Below are 22,325 nucleotides of genomic sequence, written 5' to 3'. Positions count from 1 at the left end.
CTGTCCTACCAACACACACACACACACATACACACACACACACCATAAACACAAGGTGGCTTGGAGGAGGTTGCCCCCCCCCCCTTTCCTACCTGGACAGGGAGCAGGGGAGGGGGCGTGGAGGGGGATCCCGGGTTTGGTGGGTGAGCGTTTCTCAGGAACTAGGCCTTGCAAAGGATCCATGGGGCAGCACTTGCCTGGTCCCGCCATCAACTTTGGGCAGGCGCCAACTGGTGGGTGCACTGACCCCTGAGTGCTGGGCAGGGCCCCGCAGTCCCAGGCCAGGCCCGGCTGTTGAATAGTGCCAGGTAGGAAGGTCTGCGGGAGACAGAGGGCCTCCGGGGGTGTCACTGCCCCATGCGTCCCAAACCCGCGGCCACCTCACGGGGGTCCCGGTCCAGGCCTGGAACTGATGGCCGGAGGCCCGGTACCTCCCGGCGCCCCAGCCCGGCACGGCGAGGGCAGAGGCCACCGGCCCATCCGCGGCCCGGAGCAGGGGCGCTGCCCCTTGGGGCGCTCAGGGACACCCCGCGCGCACGGCAGGTCCCCGCCCGGCCGGCGGGAGACTGAGGCCCGAGGCCCGGAGCCACGGGAACCTGTTGGAGCGGTCGGGGCGCCGCAGCGGCTCCTCTTCCTGCTCCGGCACCGACTTCTGGGGGGCAGGGACCCGGCTTCGGAGAAGTCGGCGCAGGGCCAGGCAGGGCCACACAGGGGCCGGGCTGCACCCCCTTCGCCGCCTCCCCGCGGACAGCGGCGGGTCCCCCGAACCCGGCTGCCCCGGGGTGGACCGGCGCGGGGCGGGGGCGTCAGGGGTGGGGGGGGACGCGCCGGCCTCGGCGGCGGCGGCCGAGCCGCGACCCCCCGCGCGCGCAGACCCTGTTGTCACCCTCGTCCCCCGGGCGCGCGGGGGGATCCCCGAGCCCGGGCGGCGGGGCCGGGGGCTGGGGGGGGGGGTGGCGCGCGGCGCCGCCGCCGCCCGGGCCCCGCGTCCCCGTCCCCCCAGCCCCCACCCTCGGGCCCGGCCGGCCGAGCCCGCGCGGGGAAAGTTCCTGCAACTTCGCGGGGGCGGCGGCGGGGCCTGGGCCTCGGCGGCGGCGGCCTGCGCGCGCGGCTGTCACGGCCCGGCCGCCCCGCACCGCCGCCTCCCGCCGGCCGCTTTGTGCGCGGCGGCCCGGGGGGCCCGGCGGCCCCCGGCGGGCACAAAAGGGCGCGGGGGGCCGCGGCGGCGCGGGCGGCCGCGCGGGGCCCGGCGCTCACCTGCCGTGGAACCAGTCCTTGCAGGCGTCGCACTCGATCATGAAGCGGGTCACGTCGTAGGGCAGCCGGCACACGCAGTACACGGGCACCGTCGCCATGTTCGCCCGCGCCCGCCGCGCCGCCGCGCCGCGCCGCCGCCCGCTCGCGCCGCTCGGGCCGGGCCGGGCCGGGCCGCGCGGGGGCCGGGCCGGGGCCGGGCGCGGGGACGGGGGCGCACGACCGCCCCGCGCGCACCCGGCCGGCGCGTCCACACAAAGCGGCCGCGCCGGGAGCCGCCCGCCGGCCCGCGGGGCGAGGGCGCGAGTGTGCGCGAGGCCGGGCCGCGCGCGGGACACAAAAGGGAAGGGACGCGCGGGGGCGGCGGGCGGGAGCCGCGGCCCCACCGAAGGGACCCCCGGCCGCCGAGCGGCCTCTACGTCAGCGCCCCGGGTGGCGCCGCCTCCGCCCCGCCGGCTCGGCCCGGCCGCCGCTCCCGCCGCGGAAGGCGGGCCGGGGCCGCGGGGAAGGCGCGCGAGCGCGGGCCAAGGTGGGTCGCGGGGCCCGGGGGCGCCCGCCAGGGGACCCCGGGGTGGCGGTGCGTCCGGGGAAGAATCGGGGCGGTGGGGCGGGGGAGTGGGAGATGGGTCGGGAAGGACCCGGTGGGTAGAGTGGGCTGGGGACCCCCCACTCGGGGAGGAGGTGGCCGGGAGACCCCTGAGCACTGCAGGCGGAGGAAGGAGGTGGGCCGGGGAGCAGGTGGGTCAGGGCCCCCTTCTGAGAGGTGGGGGAGGGGCGCGGGAGATCTTCCAGGGAGGCGGTGGGTGGAGGGTCTGGGGGGCCCCCCGGGTGCAGCGGGAGCCGCGAGCCCCTTGAGAGGACCCCTCGTCCTCTTTGAGAAGGTGAACCGGCAAGGCTGGGCCTGAACTTTCTTCTCACCCAGATTTTTGTGCGGGAGCAGCGGGGGGTCCCTGCTGCTCTTGCTCCCCCACCCCCAAACTCAGTTTCCGCCTGGAGCCCGGCTGGCCGCGTCCCTTCCCGTGCTGGGTCTTGGGATTCCTGGGCTCAGACCCCAGGAGGAGACAGAAGAGGGAAAGCCCCAGGGCGCCGTGGCCAGGCTCAGCTCTGCAGAGATCAGCACCTGGAATGCGTGCCACCCTGCAGCCCTGCTCAGAGCCACCAGCCCCAGTGCCCCAAGGAGCAGGAGGACAGCCGGCCAGTTTCCTGAGTGTCCAGCGTTGCCAGCGTGCAGGACCCCAGCCTGGAGCATGGGCAGTGCTGCTGGGGCCAGTGCCTCTGCCTTAAGTGGCCCCACTGCACTGCGCAGCCAGGGTCTCTGGAACTAACACCCATGTTTGCTCTGGGCTCCCTAAAAACCCCTCCGGGCTACAAACACCCCCGGGGCAGAAGGGTCTAAAGCAGAGAAAGGGTCTACCTATGTCCTCACTGTCCACCCACCTTCTTGCTGCCATGTCCATGCGGTCCTTAGGGTGCCAGCACCACAAGAACAGGCCAGTCCCCTCCACCTCAGCCTCGCATGCTCATCACAGCCAAGACCTCAAGGGCCACTCATCACACTTGTGAGCAGCTCAGTCGAGCCTGAATCTGCTCCCTCCACCCTCCATCCCCCGTAAGTCCATCATCCTCCCCAAGGGGTGAGGACTTTAGCTGGAAGAATCAGCTTATGGGAGCCGAGTGTAGGGACAGGCGGCTGGAAGGGCTGGGGAGAGAACATGAGGTCTGACAGTGGCATCTGCACATCCTCTGAGCTTCACAGGGGCAGCCCCCGTCACCCCTGAGTCACGCTGAGACGGCCTCCGTGGTCCCTGGGCCTAGAGCAGCACTGCATACTCAGGCCCTTGCCCTGAGCCCTCCAGCTCAGCTGACCAAGGATTGGAGACCCTGGGCTCCCAGCACTGCTCAGGAGACACCCTTTATCCAGACCCAAACTTAAAAAAAAAAAAAGGAACTGGGAGCCAGGAGATAGCACAAGTGGTAGAGCACATGCCGAGTGTGTGCCGGGTCCCGGCTCGACCCCGCACGGTGTGCCCTGAGAGCCCTGTTGGCTGCGGGCCTGGTGCCCAGGCACTGACGATCCAACCTCTGCCCCATCCCAGTCCCTACGGGGTGGCCATGTCCCAGGGACACATACCAAGCTCGGGAGAACAAAGCAGGGTGTACGGCTTCCCTCCCTCCCCCCACTGGAGAGCCCCTAACTTCCAGAACCCCTGGTCGAGTCCCGGCCAGGGGACAGGAAGGGAGGGCCGTGGGGGAGGGCACTGGTCACCTTCCTACACCGGTCCTGATGGAAGCCGGCCAACAGTGCTCCCTGTGGTCCCTCTGCCTCTGAACTCACCGCCAGGAGGTGATGTGCTCACATCACCAACCTTCTGCCTCCCAGAAACTTCTGGAAGCCCCTGTGGTAGAGGGAAGCAGCCCTGATGCGGGCAGCCTCCTCCTGGCCTCCTGCATTTCCTTCCTTTTTTTTTTTTTTTTTCAAAAATTCGTGGGGGTTGGGGGCTGGAGCAATAGCATAGCGGTAGGGCGTTTGCCTTGCACTCAGCCAACTCGGGTTCGAATCCCAGCATCCCATATGGTCCCCTGAGCACCGCCAGGGGTGATTCCTGAGTGCAAAGCCAGGAGTAACCCCTGTGCATCGCCAGGTGTGATCCAAAAAAGAAAAAAAAATTCGTGGGGGGCCTCTCTCAGGGAGAGGTATCACAGTGGAGATTCTCAGGATTTACTCCTGGCTCTGCATTCAGGGGTCACTCCTGGTGGTGCTTGGGGGTCCAAATGGGCTGTTGGGGGTTACCTCGGGTCAGCAGTGCGCAAGGCCAGTGCCCTACCCGCTGTCCTGTAGCTCCTGCCCTGCATGTCCTTCTTTACAGACAAGATCCTGGCGACCTGACACCCGTGATCTGAAATCTGTGCCTCAGAAAACACAGCTGACGCACGCGTGCCGGGAGGGACGCGGCAGCAGGGACGCCTGCGGCTGCTGTTCCACGTTAGGAATGAGCAGGTCGCTCCGAGGCTGCTAAGTGCGTCTTGGGGGCTACCTTGGGCGGCAGAGCCGGGCGGCAGTCCTGCCCCGAGCGGAGTGGCCACGGATCAGTGACAGGAACGCCCATTCAGGGAGCCCAGACCCCTCCGGCCTGAGCCTGGGCTGCCCCACTGCCCACCCTCACCCCCCCCACACACACAGTCCACTCCCTGCCCTCTGAACCCTCCTATCCACACCCGCACTGTCCTCTCTGCCTTGGGAAGCTCTGTCAGGGACCTCACTGTCCTTCACTGTCATTCGGTGGGTCGCCCACCACCAGGGGCCAGAATCCTTCCTGCTTGGCTTCTCCCCATGCCCTCCCTGGGTGTACCCGGTCCTCCTTGTCCACCTACCTGCCCTGAGTGCCCGCTGCCTGCGGCACAAATCAGGGACACATCCGGAGCACCCCGTGCCCGAGGGGAGCGGAGGCGGGTGGAGAGTGGCGTGCAGAAATCTGTTGGGAGCGTGCTGCTCAGAAGGGAGGGTCCCTGAGCACCGGAACCTCGGTGGGAAGGACCCAGAAGGTGGCTGACGGTCATCTCAGGGGTCTCAGTGTCCTTGTCACCCAGACATCCTGCTGCCCGACAGTTCCTGCTCTGCCTTCTGCCTTAGCACCTGCCGAGCAGGAGCCCCGGCCCCAAGTTCTGTGTGGGCACAGGGCCATGCCCGCACGGCCAGGTCTTCTGCGACACCCCTCCACTCTCCTGCACCTACAAAGCACTGCACCACGTGGCACCCCAGGGCAAAGGAGAGAAGTTCATGAACCCTGTTCATCCAAGGGTTACCAAAAGGGGAGACAGTGTGAGCTGATGCATGTTTATTTCCTCGTTCACCAGAGTGGGCCGCGATCACGTGCTGGCTCCTGTACTATCAGACTACACATCACGTCCACCATTCAGCCACTTTTTTCAGTGGGAAGCACTGAGTGCACTGAGTCCGTTCAATCTCCATCTGTGTCTTCAGCGGGTAGGGCATTTGCCTTGCACGCGGCCAACCCGGGTTCAACTCCCAGCATCCCATATGGTCCCCTGAGCACTGCCAGGGGTAATTCCTGAGTTCAGAGCCAGGAGTAACCCCAGTGCATTGCCGGGTGTGACCTAAAAAGCAAAAAAAAAAAAAAAAAAAAATCTCAATCTCCATCTGTGTCTTGCAGAACTGAAACTCTGTCCCCATAAATTAAGCCCCAAACACTTGCCCTAGATCCCACAGCCCCTCCTCCTCTCTCCATGCACCTAGGACCCTCATATAAGTGGGACATGGAGGGTTTCTCCTTTTGTGAGTCTGACTTGACTTGGCACGATATCCTCAAGGCCCCCCAGGTGGTAGCAGGCATCAGAGGTCCCTGAGTAACGGCTCACTGCACATGTCCATTCCACGGTGAGTTTATCCTTCAGTTTTAGACACTTGGGTGCCATCCACCCTTTTTAGCAGCTGTGAATTGTGCTACTATGCACCAGGGCAGGCAAGTGTCTCTTCAAGTCCCTGTTTTGGTCCCGTTTGTGTGGCTCAGTCAGGTGGAGGTTCTATTTTAATCTTTTCTGGAGAAGATCATTATTGTCCAAGGAGCTCCCGTGGCACCGTCTCACCGACAGTGCACAGGGTTCTGATTTCTCCCCACCCACGTTCTCACCCATATGTGCTATGCTCTGGGTTTATCTGGCTTCAGTGCCAGGGTTTCACCAACCTCAGAGTACAAGGCAGGAAGCATTTCTGCCTCACCGACATTCGGGAAGGGGTTGAGAAGGACGGGTGCTCATTTTTCTTGAAATATTGGTGAAAGCCAATCTGTTGCTGGGAATTTTCCGGCTAGGAGTCCAGTCTCCTGACTAGTCACAGACCTGTTGAGGTCTTGTTTCTCCTGACTCGTCCAGGGGAGTTCTGCCTGTAGCGGTGTGCCCGGCCCATCTGGCACTGCACAGAGCAGTTGCTGTCCCTTGAGTGAAGCTGACATTCCTGCCTCTCCCGAGTGCAGATGACGGAGCAGACAGAGACCTAGTGGGGGCCTGGGGACCAGTTCTAGGTTGAGTGTGTCCTTTTGTCAGACGGATCCAGGGAGTGGGTGCTGCATTCTATGATGGGAGCTGTGTGTGTGTGTGTGTGTGTGTGTGTGTGTGTGTGTGTGTGTTGGGGAGGGGGATTATGGATCAAGCTGCTTTTCAGAAAGGGTGGAAATGAGTGGTGACTGCCTGAGGTTTGCTGTAGAAGTGAAGGTCTGTCCTTGCAGCCCACGACTACGTAAGGCTGTGAGGTTTGGAGGCAGCGAGTGTAGACAGGAGTCCTGAGCTGGTGGCCGTGTGAATCACCACTCCAAAGGGGATGGACAACGGAGCACCAGAACAGGGGCAGCTCTGGGGTCTGAGCACCTCGGCCGGGAAGTGTGTCCCAAGACATGCGGGATGCTGAGAACAGGCCACGTGGAAGGCTCAGGGGGCTGTCCCAGGCCCGCCACCAGCTTGCCAGGAGCTGTGGGGCTTTTTGGGGTGAACAGGCTGATGCGAGGGCTGGCATTCTGCCTGGCTCTCACCATGGACGCCTCCTCTCCTCTGTCTCCTGCGTCAGCCATGCCAGCTCAGCCATGACTCCTCGTCGATTTCCTCACAGACTTCCAAGTGTCCCTTCTCATGTGTCCCCGCCTTTGACTGCCATTGCCCCTAAAGGGCAAGGCCACCGCACACAGGGGTCTCTGCTCCACTCTAGCCCAGTGCCAGCCCCCTGTGGAGTGACCCCCGATGGTCAGAAGACACCCACCCAGGAATCCTCTGCAGGGAGTCAGGGCTCTCTGGACTCACAGCTTGGGGGACACTTGCCGTCTGAGTCATGTGGTCAAATGCCAGGTGAGGACTCGCTCTTGGCCTGAAGGCTGACACTCACCCGGCGTCAGGAGGACGGGGCAGAACTCCCACACCCAGCAGGGTCACAGCTAGCCGGTCACTTCCAGCCTCGGCTGTCCCTCGAGAAGCGCATATGCTATATAGCACACACAGCATGTAGCATATAGCAAAGAGCAGAGCGCATACAGCAGAGCGCTCTGGAGCGGTAACATGTAGCGGCTCAGACATCTGGCCGGCCCGGGTGTGTCAGCTCCCCAGGACTGGCTCCCTGCCATCCATAAAGGTGGCACCACTTCAGGCTTCTGAGGCCAGAGGTCCTGCTCCCTGGGTGGCTCTGGGCTCACCTCCAGCTCCGGGAGCTCCTTGCCCAGGACAGCAGAGCTGGGGCAGCCCCTGTGCTGGCTGGTGTCTTCCCAGATCCCTCCCCTGCGGAGACCCTGCTCTGTCCGGTGGCGCCCACCTGCACCAGCAGGACCCCAACCGAGCACGTCCACACCTGCAACGAGCCTGTCCCGATTCCATCTCACCGTGGGGCTGGAGGACAGGGTCCGGCTACAGTGGGGACAGGAAGGAGACCCTGCTCATCTGCAGCCCTCAGCACACCCATGGCCACGCCAGGCCGCAGGGGGCCCTGGGACCAGCGCCCCTGACAAGTGGGGAGTGAGGTGCGAAGGGCGCCACCTTCAAACGTGCTGGGGGTGATGGGAGGTGTGGCTCGGGAGGTGGCATTTGTCACCTGCGTGAGGCCCCCTATTTAGATCCCAACAGCACAAAGCAAGAGTCTGTCCTCCCCAGTTCCTGGAAACAAGGACAAAGTGTCATAACGGTGAGGCGTGAAGGGGCCAGTGGATGGAGGAGGCATTCTCAGAGACTTGAGTGTGGACTGAACCCCATGGGGGACAGGCTACCAAGTGAAGCCCTGGCATCCTGCGGGCCAAGCCATGCCAGTGAGCTCTTTCCCCGACTCCTCTCTGCTGGCGGGTCATCCGAGGCAGGGAAGCAGTCCCCTCATGAGCAATGGAAGTATCTAGAAACCAGTGGCCCATTTCCCCACAGGCAACAGGGTGTCCATGCTCCAGAGGCCTAGCCATGGGGGTGCAAGTCACCCCTCCCGCCAGGCCTGCCTGCCTCTTTCCATGACCTCCCAGAGATCTGTCAGAGCCAAGGGGGACGTGGGCACATCAAGAACTCTCCGGAACTCCTCTCCATCCTCTTGCTTGCCCTGCCTCCTCAGTTCAGGGGCCACCTTGTCACATCAGTCTGGCCCCAGAGGTCTCAGTGCAGCCCCCTCAGCCTGTGACGTTTGAACACCCCGTCTGTAAAGTTCTCAAGTGCAGACCTGCACCATTCCCCAATCTGTGTAATGCCAGCACCGAGGTGCCGGACCCTGCTCTTGCCGGCACCAAGCCACTGAAGAATGCTGTGGGGTCATCTGGAGCAGGAGGGAAAAACGACCATGAGATGATGCAAAGTGGGGAAGCATGGAACAAACATATATGGGCAAGTGGGGAAACATGGAACAAACACATATGGGCAGTAAGTAAGAGCAAAAGCACCAAAGGGGGCCCGAGAGATAACACCGTGGGGAGGGTGTTTGCCTGGCACAGGGCTCACCCTGCTTCCATCCCCGAGCACCTCCAGGAGTAATTCCTGAGTGCGGAGCCAGGAGGAACCCCTGAGCACTGCTGGGTGTAGTTCCCTCCTCTACCCCTCCCCTGCTCCTCCCACCCAAAAAGCATCATAGAGCACTAAATATGAAAGACAGAAACCAAGTATTAGCAAAAGGTATCTCAGGGTGAGGGCTGGAGTGATAGCACAGAGGGTAGGATGTTTGCCTTACATGCGGCTGACCCGGGTTCGATGCCTCCGCCCCTCTCGGAGAGCCTGGCAAGTTACCGAGAGCATCTCGCCCGCACAGAGAGCCTGGCAAGCTATCCATGGTGTATTCGATATGCCAAGAATAGTAACAACAAGTCTCACAATGGAGACGTTACTGGTGCCCACTTGAGCAAATCAATGAGCACCGGGATGACAGTGATACAGTGATCTCAGGGTGGAGGAATCACTGGTGATTTTTCTTTTCATTTTTGGTGGCAGGAGTGGGGCAGGGCTCCCAAGAGTGCTTGGGGGCCCCCCAGAGGCCACTTGCAGCTGACTGAGCAGTTCCCTGCTAAAACCAGAGGACATGTGGTCAGGCAGGGCCTCAAAGGCCACTGGGCGGCCCCAGCACAGCACAGCACACCCTGCAGACCTTGAGTCCAGAGTCATGTCCACTTTATCCAGGAGAAAAGAGATAGCAGGAATAGACCTTGGGCTGGGCGCTTACAAGTCATGAGCCCTAGGTCCTGTACTGTCCCCTCAGCTGGCCCTTCTTCCCCCTTTCCTTGCTCATACCTATTTTTTTAAAAATTAAACCTAAGGCCTCACTGAAGTTTATCTATCTATCTATCTATCTATCTATCTATCTATCTATCTATCTATCTATCTTTTGGCTTTTTGGGTTACATCTGGTGATGTTCAGGGGGTTGTCCTGGCTGTAGTCCTGAGAGCAAACTCAGGAATTACTCCTGGCGGTGCTCAGGGGACCATATGGGATGCTGAGGATCGAACCCGGGTTGGCCCAATGCAAGGCAAACACCTTCCCTGCTATACTATCACACAGGGCCCAATTTATTTTAAGATGTAACAATAAACATACTACTTTAGAAAATACTTTTATTACGTTTTGCACATTTGTTTTTCTTTCTTTCTTGTTTTTGGTGCTGCGGGACCATATGGGATGCCAGGGATCAAACCCGGCTTGGCTGTGTGCAAGGCAAAGTGCCCTCCCTTGCTGCACTATTGCTCTGGCCCTTATTTATTTATTTTTGCTTTTTGGGTCACAGCCGGCGATGCTCAGGGGTTACTCCTGGCTCTGCACTCACGAATTACCCCTGGCGGTGCTCGGGGGACCATATGGGATGCGGGAGATGATCGAACCTGGGTAGGCCGTGTGCAAGGCAAACGCCCTACCCGCTGTGCTATTGCTCTGGCCCCAGGTCCTAATTATTTATTATGTGACTCTTTTCTGTTGTATATATAGAAATATAAGATAAACTGCTTTCTTTAGGAAAAGTTCGGCAGGTAGGGGCTCTGGCCTGGTCCATCTGATCTGGGTCCAGCCCGCGACACCACAGGCTATCCCCTGGCCCCCACCTGCAGTCATCCCTGAGCACAGAGCCAGGAGCACGCCCTACGCAACGCCGAGCGTGCCCCAAACAAAAATAAAAGCACAAGAGGAGACGGAGCTGCAGCGCGACTTGCTGATGCTGTCAGCATCCTCCCGCAGCCCGGTGGGTCGGGGACGGCAGGGTCCCAGGCCATTCTGCCCAGCCCGTCCGGCAGAGGGGGCGAGGCCGGGGCCGCGCCCTGGAGCCCGCACCCGGCGGCGCTGGCGGGCCGGGGTCGCGGGGCCGAGTCCGGCGCCCCCGGAGCCGGGAACCTGCCGGCTCGCCGTCCCCGCGCTGCGGACGGAGCCGGGCCTAGGCGCGGGGACGCGCCGGAGCCCGCGGAGGGCGCGTGCGCGCGCACGGCCCGCCCTCACGCATACCCACTTCCGCTCCACGCAGGCCCCGCCCACCCGCTTCCGCCCCGCCCGCCGGCCGGAAGTGCTCCTCCGCGCTCCTCCCCGCGGGCTTCTCGCTCTAGCCGGGCGCACACCCTGGAGCTCGCTTGGGGTCAATCCGGCCCCTTTGCTCCTGGGGTCTCTCCGTCGGTCCCTCCACGGGTCAGACGGGTCGTTTAGGAGCTTTCAGCCCCCCCCACGCCCCTTTCCCCGGCCTCCGGAGTTGGCCCTAGGGCTGGTGACACAGGTGCCCCTCTGCACCCTCCAGACAGGGGCGGCAGGAGAGGTGGCGGGGCTGCAGGAGAGTGGCCAAACACGTGGTTTAACTAGGATCTCACTTCTTTTTCTGGTTTTTGGTTTTGTTCTGGGGCCACACTAGGAAATGTTCAGGGCTTACTCTTGCCTTTGCACTCAGGCAGCACTCCAGGTGGTGCTGGCGGGGGGGGGGGGGGGGGAGGGGGCAGTGGATGGGACCACAGGGGATCCAGGGGATGGAACCCGGGTTGGGCATGTGGTGCAAGTCAAGTGCCCTTCCAGTTGTGTCTCTTCGGGTCCTCTTCCTTGGGTTTTCTAAAATCAAGTCTCAGACCGCTCTTTCAAAAATACTGTCTGGACACTGGAACTTTCCAGCTGAGGCTTCGGAACAGCACCAGTATGCTTTTCAATGAACCTTGGAAAACCTGCTTTAGAACTGGAATCCTGAAATTACTTTCTTTTTCTTTTTGGGTCACACCTGGCGATGCACAGGGGTTACTCCTGGCTCATGCACTCAGGAATTACTCCTGGCGGTGCTTGGGGGACCATATGGGATGCTGGGGATCAAACCCGGGTTGGCCACATGCAAGGCAGAAGCCCTACCGGCTGTGCTATCACTCCAGCCCCCTGAAATTACTTTCAAAGGGCAAGATGATTTCTACAGTCTGGTTATGTGACCAAGTGGGGCAGTAGTTGTTTGAATCAAACCCTGGTAAAATGCACATTTTTAATAGGAACGGAAAGACACAGTTTGTTTTATACTAAAAGAATAGAGATTTTTATTAAGCATTGTAAGTTGCATTCAATAGCCTTCAGATACACCACACCACAACCTGTCTACAATCAGTCAAACCCAACAGCAGTTCATTCTTGCACAATCCATGAGTTAGGGCGAAACTCCCTTCAACTTACAGTAAGGTCCTACTCAGGTCTTGCGGGCAGGGGTTGGGGAATTACATCTCATTTCTGATCACTAATGTGTGATGAAGAGCATCAGGAGAATTATATGAAAACGAATAAGAAGTGATTCTGATTTCAAAGTACATTTTTTGGAAACATTAACAAAAACATCAAAATGATATAAGTATACCTGCTTCTACTAAATTCTTGATGGGTAAGTTCTCAAGAACAAGCAATTTGTTTCCTGCTACTGAAGGGGGGGTGGGGAGGTGTTTTTTTTGTTTTTTGTTTTTTAAAGATCAAAGGGAATTTTTGTTTTTCACAGAATTTCATATTTTGCTAATATGAAGGCATAAAACAGCAACAAAGAACAATAATGCATACAGCAGTGATACACCGGGGAATGTCGATATTTGAAACGGCTAGATAATTTTTGGGGGGTTTAGAATAAATGCAACAGAGGTCAATAATCACAAAATTTAAAGGTTAGAGCAAGATCAATGACTAAACAGAGTTAACATTTTTTTTTATAGGACTATTACTGATTATTAGCATTTTTGTTTTGCAAATGGGCACATACTGGTAAGAATGGAAGAAAGGACGATAACATGCATAATATTAACTACACACTTTAAAAATTATGAACCATGCAGAAGTTTAGCTCAAGTAGTAGCACTAATGGTCTACATCCGATTCAAAACCACATAGTTCATTGATCACAAAGGCATGGTATTAGGTCACGAAGTTTCAGAACACATTGTTGATTTTGAAAGGTCATTTGCATCTTCTATGATTTCAACTTTATATCTCCATTTAACTTGCTTGTAAAGTATGTATGATGTACTGTATATTGAAAATCAGCAAAACGGCAATATTACTCTATAATTTTTTTAGTTTTGATAGTTGCACTTGTTTTTAAACACAAAATAACCACATCAACAGTGATGAAATTTAAGAAAGAAAATTGTGGTTGTGCCTTATTTTTTTCATAATCATAAAAATCAAAGCCTTGAACAAAGCTTTCCTGTGAAACAGTAATGCAAAATCAAATATAATGGCATACATATGGTGCCAAATGCTAAAAATGATATTTTAAGCTATATATACTTAAAGACTGCCAAAATTTGTTTTCTTTATAGTTCAAGAAACACGGCTTTTGTCATAACCAGTTTAAACTTTGTGTGTACTTCATTTTAAGTGTGGGAGTCAAATGCTCTTCATTTTCTTTCTCTCTGTTTTGTTTTATTGTAGCATTGACTACAACTGGTTAAAACTAAAAATGTGTTGTTTAATCTCTGATATCAAAGAGGGATCCGAATTTCCAAAGTCCTCATTTTTCTCTTACGGAAAGGAAAAAATGTACGTAACTGTAGGCTCGCTCTCTCTCCAGATATTCCTAAATCCTTACCCTTCCAGCATCCTTCACCCTCTATAAAAAATAAGTTTACTCTTCTTTCTTTAAGACAGCGGCCTGCAGAGTGTCGGCTCTGCGGCAAGCACTGTCTGAACTTAGTGCATTTAAGTGAGGATTTGTATTGCACGTCTTAGAGTCATTGTTCAAGGCACTTTCCGAGTGGCTGGGGGCCCTGGCGTCACCTGCAGTCCCATTCATCTGGGGAGCTGGCTTCTCCTCAGCCACCGCCCCGTTTTCCGCCAGGGACCCGTCTGAAGACACTGCGGAGGACTTGGTCTCCCCGGCTCTCGACTTCAGCTCTTTGGCCACTTCTTCAGCGGAAGCAGCATAAGGAGGTTTGCCCTGTGCGGGAGAGAAGGCAGTGAGCAGTGAGCTGACCCCGCAGGCGCCCACCGGCTCTCGCAGCGCTGGCCTGGCCAGGAGGCAGTGCGAGCTCCCCACCGCCTCCCCACCGGGGCACAGGGCTTCGAGGTAAACCGTCTGGTGTGTTTGCAAAACCATCACCTACCCTGCCCCCAGCCCCCTGCTGCAACAGACGCTCTGCACGCCTCAGTCCTACCAGTCCCCCTAAATGTGCCTGAGCACAGGGGGTGTGGCCTGCCGCCACGCCTCGCCACCTGGCCTCACCCGGCACCATCACCGCCCTGGCACAAGAACACCACTTCTGCCTGGAAGTGAGCCACAGACAGAGCAGGGCCACACACGCCTTGGCTGTCACAGAAACGCAGGGCCAGGAGCGACAGCGCAGGACGGGGAGAGGAGCCTGGAGCCGAGGCAGGCGGCCAGTGGGCTCACCCTCTGCCTTCAGGAAGGGAGACAGCGGGAGAGGGTGCGAGCATGCAGAGCGCCAATGAGAAAGCCAGCAACGAAGGCTTAAAGTCGTGGAATAAGTTGAAATGAGAACCGGGGTGACAGTACAACCAGCAGGGCCTCGCACGCAAATGACCTGGGTTCAACCCTAGGAACCCCATACGGTTCCCTGGGTCCATCAGGAACAACCCCTGAGCAGAGAGCCAGGAGTAAGGTGGGTGTGCCACCCACAAAGAAGAGTAAACCAGGCATGCCGCCCCCCAAATTGGAAATAAAGGAAAACCTGTCCCAGAAATCAAGACTACACTAGAAGAAGTATCAACAAGTAGACATTTTATGACTTGGAGGGTAAAAAAAGACTCAGAAATAGGGGCTGGAGCGATAGCACAGCGGGTAGGGCATTTGCCTTGCACGCGGCCGACCCGGGTTCGATTCCCAGCATCCCATATGGTCCCTTGAGCACTGCCAGGAGTAATTCCTGAGTGCATGAGCCAGGAGTAACCCCTGTGCAACCCCGGGTGTGACCCCCCCCCCAAAAAAAAAAAGAAATAAAGACAGGTGCTGGCCGGAGGGAGCGTGGAGCAGCTCTGGGGAGAACAGTCTGCTGTCCCTGAAGCTACCTGCTCACCCAGGAATCCCACCGAGGACACCCAAGAGAACTGAAAATGTCTGTCCAACGCGACAGCCTGGACATGGCGATCTGCAATGTTTATCTGAAAGCTGCTTAAGGAAGGGGATCTTGGGGCCGGAGTGATAGCACAGCGGGTAGGGCGTTTGCCTTGCACGCGGCCGACCCGGGTTCAATCCCCGGAATCCCATATGGTCCCCTGAGCACCGCCAGGAGTAATTCCTGAGTGCAAAGCCAGGACTAACCCCTGAGCATCGCTGGGTGTGATGCTCAGGGGTTACACACATCACATTCCCAAAAAGTGGAAAAAAAAAATTTAAAAAAAGGAGACCTTAAATTCTGACCACACGGAGACCGACAGCGGTGACCACTCTGCAGTGTTTCCGAATACTGGATCTCCCTTTTTGGAAGGGAGGTTTGGGGGCTTCTGAACCACAACCAGTGACACTCTGAGCTTACTCCCGGCTGTGCTCACACATCACTCCTGGCCATGCTCAGGGAACCATATGGGACGCGAGGGATCGAACCCAGGTGGCTACAAGCAAGGCGAGTGCCCTCCCCGCTGTGCTATCACCCTGGCCCTGATACAGGCATTTCTTTTTGGGGTGGCAAGTGTGGCTTGGTGGGAACGTGGCAGGGGAGAGCTGAGAACAGGTGAACTGCACCATCTAAAGAGAACATTCATGCTGGAGTTTCAGCGTGAGGAGTCAGCGGTGTGCCACTCTGACCGAGGGGGAAGCACCCACCAATGACGGCCGGGCCAAGATGGTGTCTGAGCGTTTCCAGCTGCCCCATTCTTTTCCAATCTGAAATGCTCTTTAGGGCAACAGGCCTCACAATATAAAGACCCTAAAAAGCAGCTCGTGAACTTGGCTCGCATTTTCCCCAGAGAGCAGAGGGCGGGGCGCGTGCACGGCAGCAGCACGGCCTTCCCAAGCAGACGTGAGGGCCCAAGAGCAGTGGCCAGCCATGGCGGGTCATTACCTGAATCATGCCCTGGCTTTTGTAGCCGCGGCCGTAGTACCTTCCTCCTCTCCCGAAGGTCCTGATCACAGGCGTGGAGATCACGCCTCTGGGACGCCTGAGCGAGAGGAAGGGGACAAAGCAGACAGGATCAGACCTGCTGCAGGCAACAGGCACACGCTCAAAGTGACATCACATCACCTTTCTGTATCAATACTGCAACCACAATGCCCAAAAGGAGGGAGGAAGAGAGGGAGGGAGAAGGGGGTTGGGGGGGGGGAGAGGAAAAGTGCCTGCCACAGAGACAGGCAGGGGGTGGGGGGTGATGGGAGGGAACCTGGGGACACTGTGCTGGGAAATGCACACTGGTGGAGGGATGGGTGCTGGAATACTGTATAACTTCCAGTCATGAACAGCTTCGTAAGGGTCTACCTCCCAGTGATTCAATAAAAAAAAAAACAAAAAAAACCAACAAACAAAAATAGAGCAGCTTAAGGGCTCAAATCTCAGCCCCGAGCTCACTAAATCGCCAGCACACCCCAAGGTGTTCCCAAGGAGGCAGTCTTCTTTGGGGTAGGGAGCGGGGCAGAGGGTTCATGACAAGGCAATGCCATTTGAGAAACAAAAAACATTTAAAACCGCTAACTTTTTGTTAAATACTTACAAAACGGCTAACTGAAGAGTGAGTGGGTGCTAAGCATTATTAGTTGTCTAAATGACGATATAATGCCACAGACGACAAAACCCGGTGTAAATGCAAAACAGCATGACGAACAAAGATACCATGTAAACTCGTGACTGCAAAGAGCCGGCAGGAGAGGAGGCTGTTCTAGGAAGTTTCTAGAAATAAGCTCGGAACTCACCCTCTGGTTGGTCCTCCGACAGATACCACCTGGAGGGGGAAAGGGCCCCGGCCCCCGCGGCCCCGCCTGCTCCCGGCCCAGTGGCCGACCACGGTGCCTGCTATTTCTAGCTTCCCTCCCTGAGAAGGTATGGGTTGGATTCCTGCACGAGAGAGGGACAAGCAAGAGCGTTAGAGCGACAAATCACGGGTGTGGAGAAGGGAGCAACGTCTTTCCCATCTGGGCTATGAAGCCCCTCTGCGGCCCTGGCCCGGCGCGGTGGGGCGTGTGTGTGCACGGTGCGAGCAACCGCCTGCCTGTGCACGGCACACCTGCGAGACACAGTGCTGGCTTATCCACAGCCGGCGGGTGGGGCTCAGCTGTGCTGCCCGCACACCGCTTCCTGGAGGAGCCTCCTGCCCCTCAAACAATGATGCTGTGGAGACCCTCCTGGTCTAGGCAGGGCCCCGAAATGCAGACACACGCTGGCAGGAGCTGGCCCGGAAGGCCACAGGCTGCAGCTTCGGGCACGGCCCCGCGACACCGTCTCCAAGCTGAGCCTCCGACCCCCCATCTGGGGTCTGCTGCAAACGCTTAACCCCCTACCCAAGTTTCTAAGGACGAACCGTAGCGCTTTCACTGTCGGGGTTTCTCTGGGGCTCCGCACCTGCCGTGCTTCCAGCGTGGGCACGGGGCGACCCCCCAGTGCCAGCGCCCGCCCCGTGACACTGGAACCCCGGGAACTCTACTCTCATCTACACCAGCACAAAACTGGGGGCGGGGATGACACACGACAGCCGCTGCCGCCAGCTGGACTCAGGGGCCCCCCTGGAGGCCCCGCCAGGCTGCCGAGACACTGAGGGGAGGGGAGGGTGGGCAGGGCGCGAGGGGGGTGGATGCCGTCATTACCGCCCTGCGGCTTGCCAGTCCTGCTGCTGTCCCCGCCCGAGAAGGCTCCGCAGTGTCCGGCGGCTGCGCGGAAGGCACGGTACGCGCCTGTCGCCACGGTGTCCCCATAGGGGCCTCCAAAGCCACAGACTCCTGCGGGCGGGAGGGAGACAGATGAGCCTCGGGGCTGGGGGGGGGTGTTGGCCCCCTCCTCCCAGGGAATGCCCGTCGCTGCCCACTCTCCTGGCCCAGGGCACTCACCTGCGAAGCCCCGTCCGCGGCCCTGGGCAGGGGGCACAGGCCCGAAGTGGCGCGGGTACACGGAGGCAGGGTAGAAGGGCAGCGGCGCGGGCGGCGGGAAGGGGAGCGGGTGGCTCTGCCGGGAGAAGCTGAGCCCCTCCAGGATGCTCTGGCGCATCTTCTCCAGCTTGGCCGCCTGCTCGGCCTGCAAAGGGGGCGGTGTCACTCAGCGGCCCGAGCCGAGGGCCCTCGCTCACACGGCACGGTCCCCGGGACACGCTCTGCCCCCCCCCCGTGGACACTTGGGTCACCCTCCTGCCCCTGCCCTTCCCTGGGCGTGTGCAGACACGCGCCAGGGTAAAGCACTCTGCCGACTCGGCGAGGGAGGACACTCCCGCCAGGAAGGCAAACAGCTCCTCCGTGCACGGGCAGACAGCTTGATGTCAACCTCACCATCGGCAAACCAGGATTAAAAAAAAAAAAGACTAGAAGCGTCCTCGTCCTCACAAACCAACAGCTCCACATTCGCAAATTCTGACTTGTTACACTTCACCGGTGACTCCAGGACATCCTGGTGGCCTTCCCCGGTCTTTTCCAGCTGTGCACAGGGCAGGGGAGGAAGCTCCCAGGAGAGGGAGAGGCCGGCCCAGGAGACCAGGGTTGCGGCTTGCTTCCGGGCCACACCCAGCAGTGTTCAGGGCTGAATCCTGGCCCTGGGCTCAGGGATCACTCCAGCACCGTGTTTTCGTATTTTGCCCGACGTTAGACCAGTGTAACGTCGTCTGTATTTTGTGTGCAGGTGTGCCTGTGCGTGCCCATGAGCCCTCCGCCCTGGGTGCGAGCCAGAGATGCCGCCACGCGTGCCCCAGGGGCCAGCAGACACGGGGCGGGGGGGCACCCGAGGCAGTGCCCACTCTGCCCACTCACCTGACCATCACAGAGGTCGAGAAGTGGGGCCCTCTCCCGGCTGGCCTTGAGGAGCTTGGACTGGAAGAGTCTGCCGTCGAAGTACACCCAGGGGCAGCAGTGCTCCCAGGGCACGGGCTGGCCGCACGCGTCGTTGGCGAACAGCGCCATGTCCACCCCGCTCATGAAGAGCGCCGACAGCTGGATGCCGCGGGGGTCCAGGTTCTCAATCTTTCAACGGAAAAGAGCGATTTCTATGGCGCACGAGCACCCGGCCGTACGCACCGCTGCTTCCCCGCGGTTCCGAGGAGAGTTCTAGGTCCCCCACCCCGCCTCATGATGGCCCACCAGCAGACCCCACACCCTCATGCTAGCAGCGAAGTGAGGCGTTAAGAGACGGCCTCAGAAACACACTCAGAACGCTCCTGTTCAGAGGAGGCCAGGCGGGGCAGGGGTGCAGGCGGCTGCACAGCCGCTGACAGAGTAACACGCCACGAACGGCCTCCGTGACGGCACCGGCCCCGCTCGCTTCTGACACGAGCAGCTCACACCTCCCACCCTACTGACTACACGGTGGCAAGCCAGCAACAGGACGCTGGCGAGAAGGAACTTTCTCTCAATCCAGACTAGGCATTTTCAAGGAGTTATACATTAAAGGATTGCTTAGTACAATTCCGTTCTAAAAATGGCATTTTATGTAGCATTATCTTAGACATCAATTTTCTAAATAGCAACTCAGTAATGAGACTGTCAAAATGTTTCAGGAGAAATGGAGAGCTTATCGATGAAGGAACACAACAACACAAAATACCATCGAACCATGCAGACTCCAGGCCTAGCTGCCCTGCCCCCCACCCCCCGGCTAGCTCCTCACCCCCGGGTCCGTCCTGCCCGCCCTGCCCGCCCACCCGCGCCCTCCGCGTGCGATGAACAGGATGAGAAACACTGACAGGACAGTCAACTCTTGATGGTCTCCAGGAGGCCCCTGTTTGTGGATTGCCCAGGACGGAGCTGGGAGCAGCTGGGTGCCCTTGTGCACTCTCGGGGACAGGGGCTCTTGGGGCGGCCACCCACTCTCCACTGCTCACAGTGCCACAGAGGAGCCGGGGGTCTGCCGGTCTAACCACTGGGGACTCTGTGCCGCTCGGCCGACACTTCCCAGCACTGGCTCTGCTGCTTCCCAATCCGAGTCCTTCCTCCGCTTCCAAGTCACGTGACCCAGCGCTCCCTGGGCCCGGAGCCGCCGCAGCACAGCTCCCGGCCCCGCCTGTCCGCCGAGCAGGCACTGGCTGGGACATCAATTGCATTTTTTCTACTTGTGAGCACTAAGCAGGGAAAGGGAGGCAAACTGTCACCTGCCTCACCCCCCAAACGCACCCAATTATTCAGATCCTCTCAGGCCGACCCGTCAGAGCTACAGGAAGGGTCAAGACCCTCATCTTCTGTCAGGCCAGAGGCGGGGAGTGTCTGGTGCCCTGGAAGCAAAGGCCAGAGGGTGACGCTCTGCGGGTGCCCGTCAGGCCCTGACGGGAAGATGGCAGCCTCGCCTGGGGCCGCCCACGCCAGCAGGGCACGGCTCTGATGATGTCTATCAGCGTATGCCCCCGGGACCCGCTGTCCCTGGCTCAGACCCTGTTTGGGGACAAGTGCTAGAGGCCGCTCTGGATGGACTGCCACTCCTGGAACCTGCCACCTGCCTCGCTCTCGGGGGCGAAGAAGTACATACCAGCCACTTGCACGTGGCTGAACGGAGTCTGAGGGGGTCTGGAAATTTATTCTCAGGTCGCCAGTTTTAGTAATACTGGCAGCTATTCAGTCAACAGGGAAAAACGCCTTAAATAAAAAAACGAGATAAATTACGTAAAGAAACTCCGCTGAATGGAGTCTGTATGATGTGAATACTTTCAAAACTCAGACTTCAGGGCTGGAAGGAGAGTGCACGGGGCGAGGCCCCTAGCCGTGTCTGCTGCTGGCTGGTCGCAATCGATTCCAGCACTGCAGAGAACTGGCTCCCGAGCACTGCCAGGGGTGGTGGCCCCACGTCCTCAAAAAACCAAAATAAAAAGTTAGCGCTCATAGATGTTTATCATTTCCCCACGTGTTAATCACAAAGAGTTCTGTCCACTTTTTATGGAGAAGTCGGTTAACAGACACTGTTCTGACCTCCTGAAAGGGAGAAAGTGCTCTAAGCACATGGGGAAACTGAGTCAGAGTCCAAGGTCATGAACTGATACTGGGGTTCTGGTCTGAACCTTGATGCAGTCGTCACATTCCCCCCTGACGCCCTTAAACCGAGGCAGGTACAGCGGCCCAAAATGTTGAACAAGATCCACAGTTCAGCTGGAGACATGACAAAAACCACCTGACCCGACAGGAAGGACAGGAAGGAATGTCATCTCTGCCAGTGGACTCAAAAGGCAAACTCTGTCCGGCTAGAGCTGACCCAGACAGGGGCCCTTCCTCTCACTCGCCACGCCCCCTGCGTGCAAAAGCAACCCCCAACCCTGACACTGGACCAAACTCTCCCCACGGACCCCCTTCCTTTCCTGCTTCTTTCGGGGGGTGGGGGTGGAAATGTCCCACCCGAGGGTGCTCAGGAGCCAGCCCGGGACGTCGGTGTGTCGAGCGTGTGCTGCAGCCCCGGACCTGGCTCCCCGACCTGATTGTCTGTTCCAGCCTGGGCCTGAGCATGAGCAGGCGGGCAGTGCCCAAGGGGGGCACGGCCCCTCCCACCGTGTCCTCCAGGCAGTCCGGGCCCCCTTCCCTGGGTCACTCCCTTCACGCCGGGAACCTGAGACCCATCGCCCACACCGGGGACGCCCGCAGAGCCATCCAGGGTCACCTCCACACCTTCCCTTCCCCGCTCCCTCAGGAAAGCCGGGGCCTTTTCCTTCTCCAGAGCCAAGAGGCCAGAGGAGCAAACGGGAACTGGGCAATCCACAACCCCAAAAGATCAAGAGTTGACTCGGTCACACACGGTGAAATGGCGTTTTACAGAAAAGCGTCGTCACTGCTTTTGGCACACAAAACCAAATCAAACCAAAGGAAACCGTCCCATGTGACATGAAAAAGCAACTGCAAAAACGGACTTCCCCGTCCCTGACGCCTGCGCCCTGGGCTGTGTGCGGCAACGCCGTCTGACTACGGCGAGGACCGACCTTCCGCCTCCAAGCACACGAGCACCTGCTGCCCCCAGCCCGCCCCACCCCCGGACGCGCTCCTCCTTGCTCTGAGGGGGCACGGGCGTATGCTCCCGGGAGCGGAGCGCGGGGCGTGCAGGGTCCTTGCTGAAGGGTGCAGACCTCCAGGACCAGCAAGAGCCAAGGGCCGGTGGGCCTGAAGCAAGGAACACAGCTGCACAAGCACGGGCCTTCGATGAAGAGTCGGGAGAAAACCATGAAGCCCTAAGACCTGAAAGGAACCACAGTGAGAGCTCAGAGGGTGACCGGCTGTCCAAAGCTACGACCTGAGTGTGGATCCAAAAATGAAAGGGGGATGGGGGAGAAGATGGACTTGGAGGAAAGCGACTTGATGGTGAATAAGGCTGTGGGCATACCTGATACCTGGCGGTCTGATTTTCAGAACTGGGATGTCAGAACTGATGTAATAATCTAAACAAGAGAGACAGGAAGCAGAGTCGGGGCCGGCAGCACACTCTACAGTACCGACAACACCCTGACACGGGCTGGGGCGGACGGGCGCCCCGGGCCCGCGTCCGCCGCAGCCGCAGGGCCCCCCCGGCCAAAGGCTCTAGAACAAAAACGTAAATTA

At 58.9% G+C, this 22,325-nt stretch overlaps 2 protein-coding genes across 6 annotated transcripts in view; both read right to left on the bottom strand.

The window, feature by feature from the left end:
- The window catches only part of PHF2 (PHD finger protein 2), a 76,418-nt gene extending 75,003 nt beyond the window's left edge, over positions 1–1,415 (bottom strand). For all 4 annotated transcript variants that reach the window (XM_055126634.1, XM_055126636.1, XM_055126635.1 and 1 more), the window contains exon 1: positions 1,258–1,415. In XM_055126634.1, the coding sequence (XP_054982609.1) occupies positions 1,258–1,355 (98 nt within the window). In that variant the 5' untranslated portion in view covers positions 1,356–1,415. The remainder of the gene's footprint in view (positions 1–1,257) is intronic.
- Positions 1,416–11,719: 10,304 nt separating this feature from the next.
- Positions 11,720–22,325, bottom strand: part of FAM120A (family with sequence similarity 120A) — a 60,142-nt gene continuing 49,536 nt past the window's right edge. The window contains exons 13-18 of one of the 2 annotated variants that reach the window (XM_055125015.1): positions 18,576–18,785; positions 17,670–17,853; positions 17,430–17,561; positions 16,542–16,683; positions 15,700–15,796; positions 11,720–13,619 (exon numbers count right to left, since the gene is read on the bottom strand). In XM_055125015.1, the coding sequence (XP_054980990.1) occupies positions 13,308–13,619; positions 15,700–15,796; positions 16,542–16,683; positions 17,430–17,561; positions 17,670–17,853; positions 18,576–18,785 (1,077 nt within the window). In that variant the 3' untranslated portion in view covers positions 11,720–13,307. Of the gene's footprint in view, positions 13,620–15,699; positions 15,797–16,541; positions 16,684–17,429; positions 17,562–17,669; positions 17,854–18,575; positions 18,786–22,110; positions 22,166–22,325 lie in introns of those variants that run through there. The other variant, XM_055125016.1, reaches the window with a different exon arrangement.

Source organism: Sorex araneus, chromosome 2, assembly GCF_027595985.1.
Source record: "Sorex araneus isolate mSorAra2 chromosome 2, mSorAra2.pri, whole genome shotgun sequence".
In the NCBI taxonomy this organism is placed as follows: domain Eukaryota; kingdom Metazoa; phylum Chordata; class Mammalia; order Eulipotyphla; family Soricidae; genus Sorex; species Sorex araneus.
The sequence above is the reverse complement of the archived record's forward strand: the minus strand, read 5'-3'. Positions and strand labels throughout refer to the sequence as shown.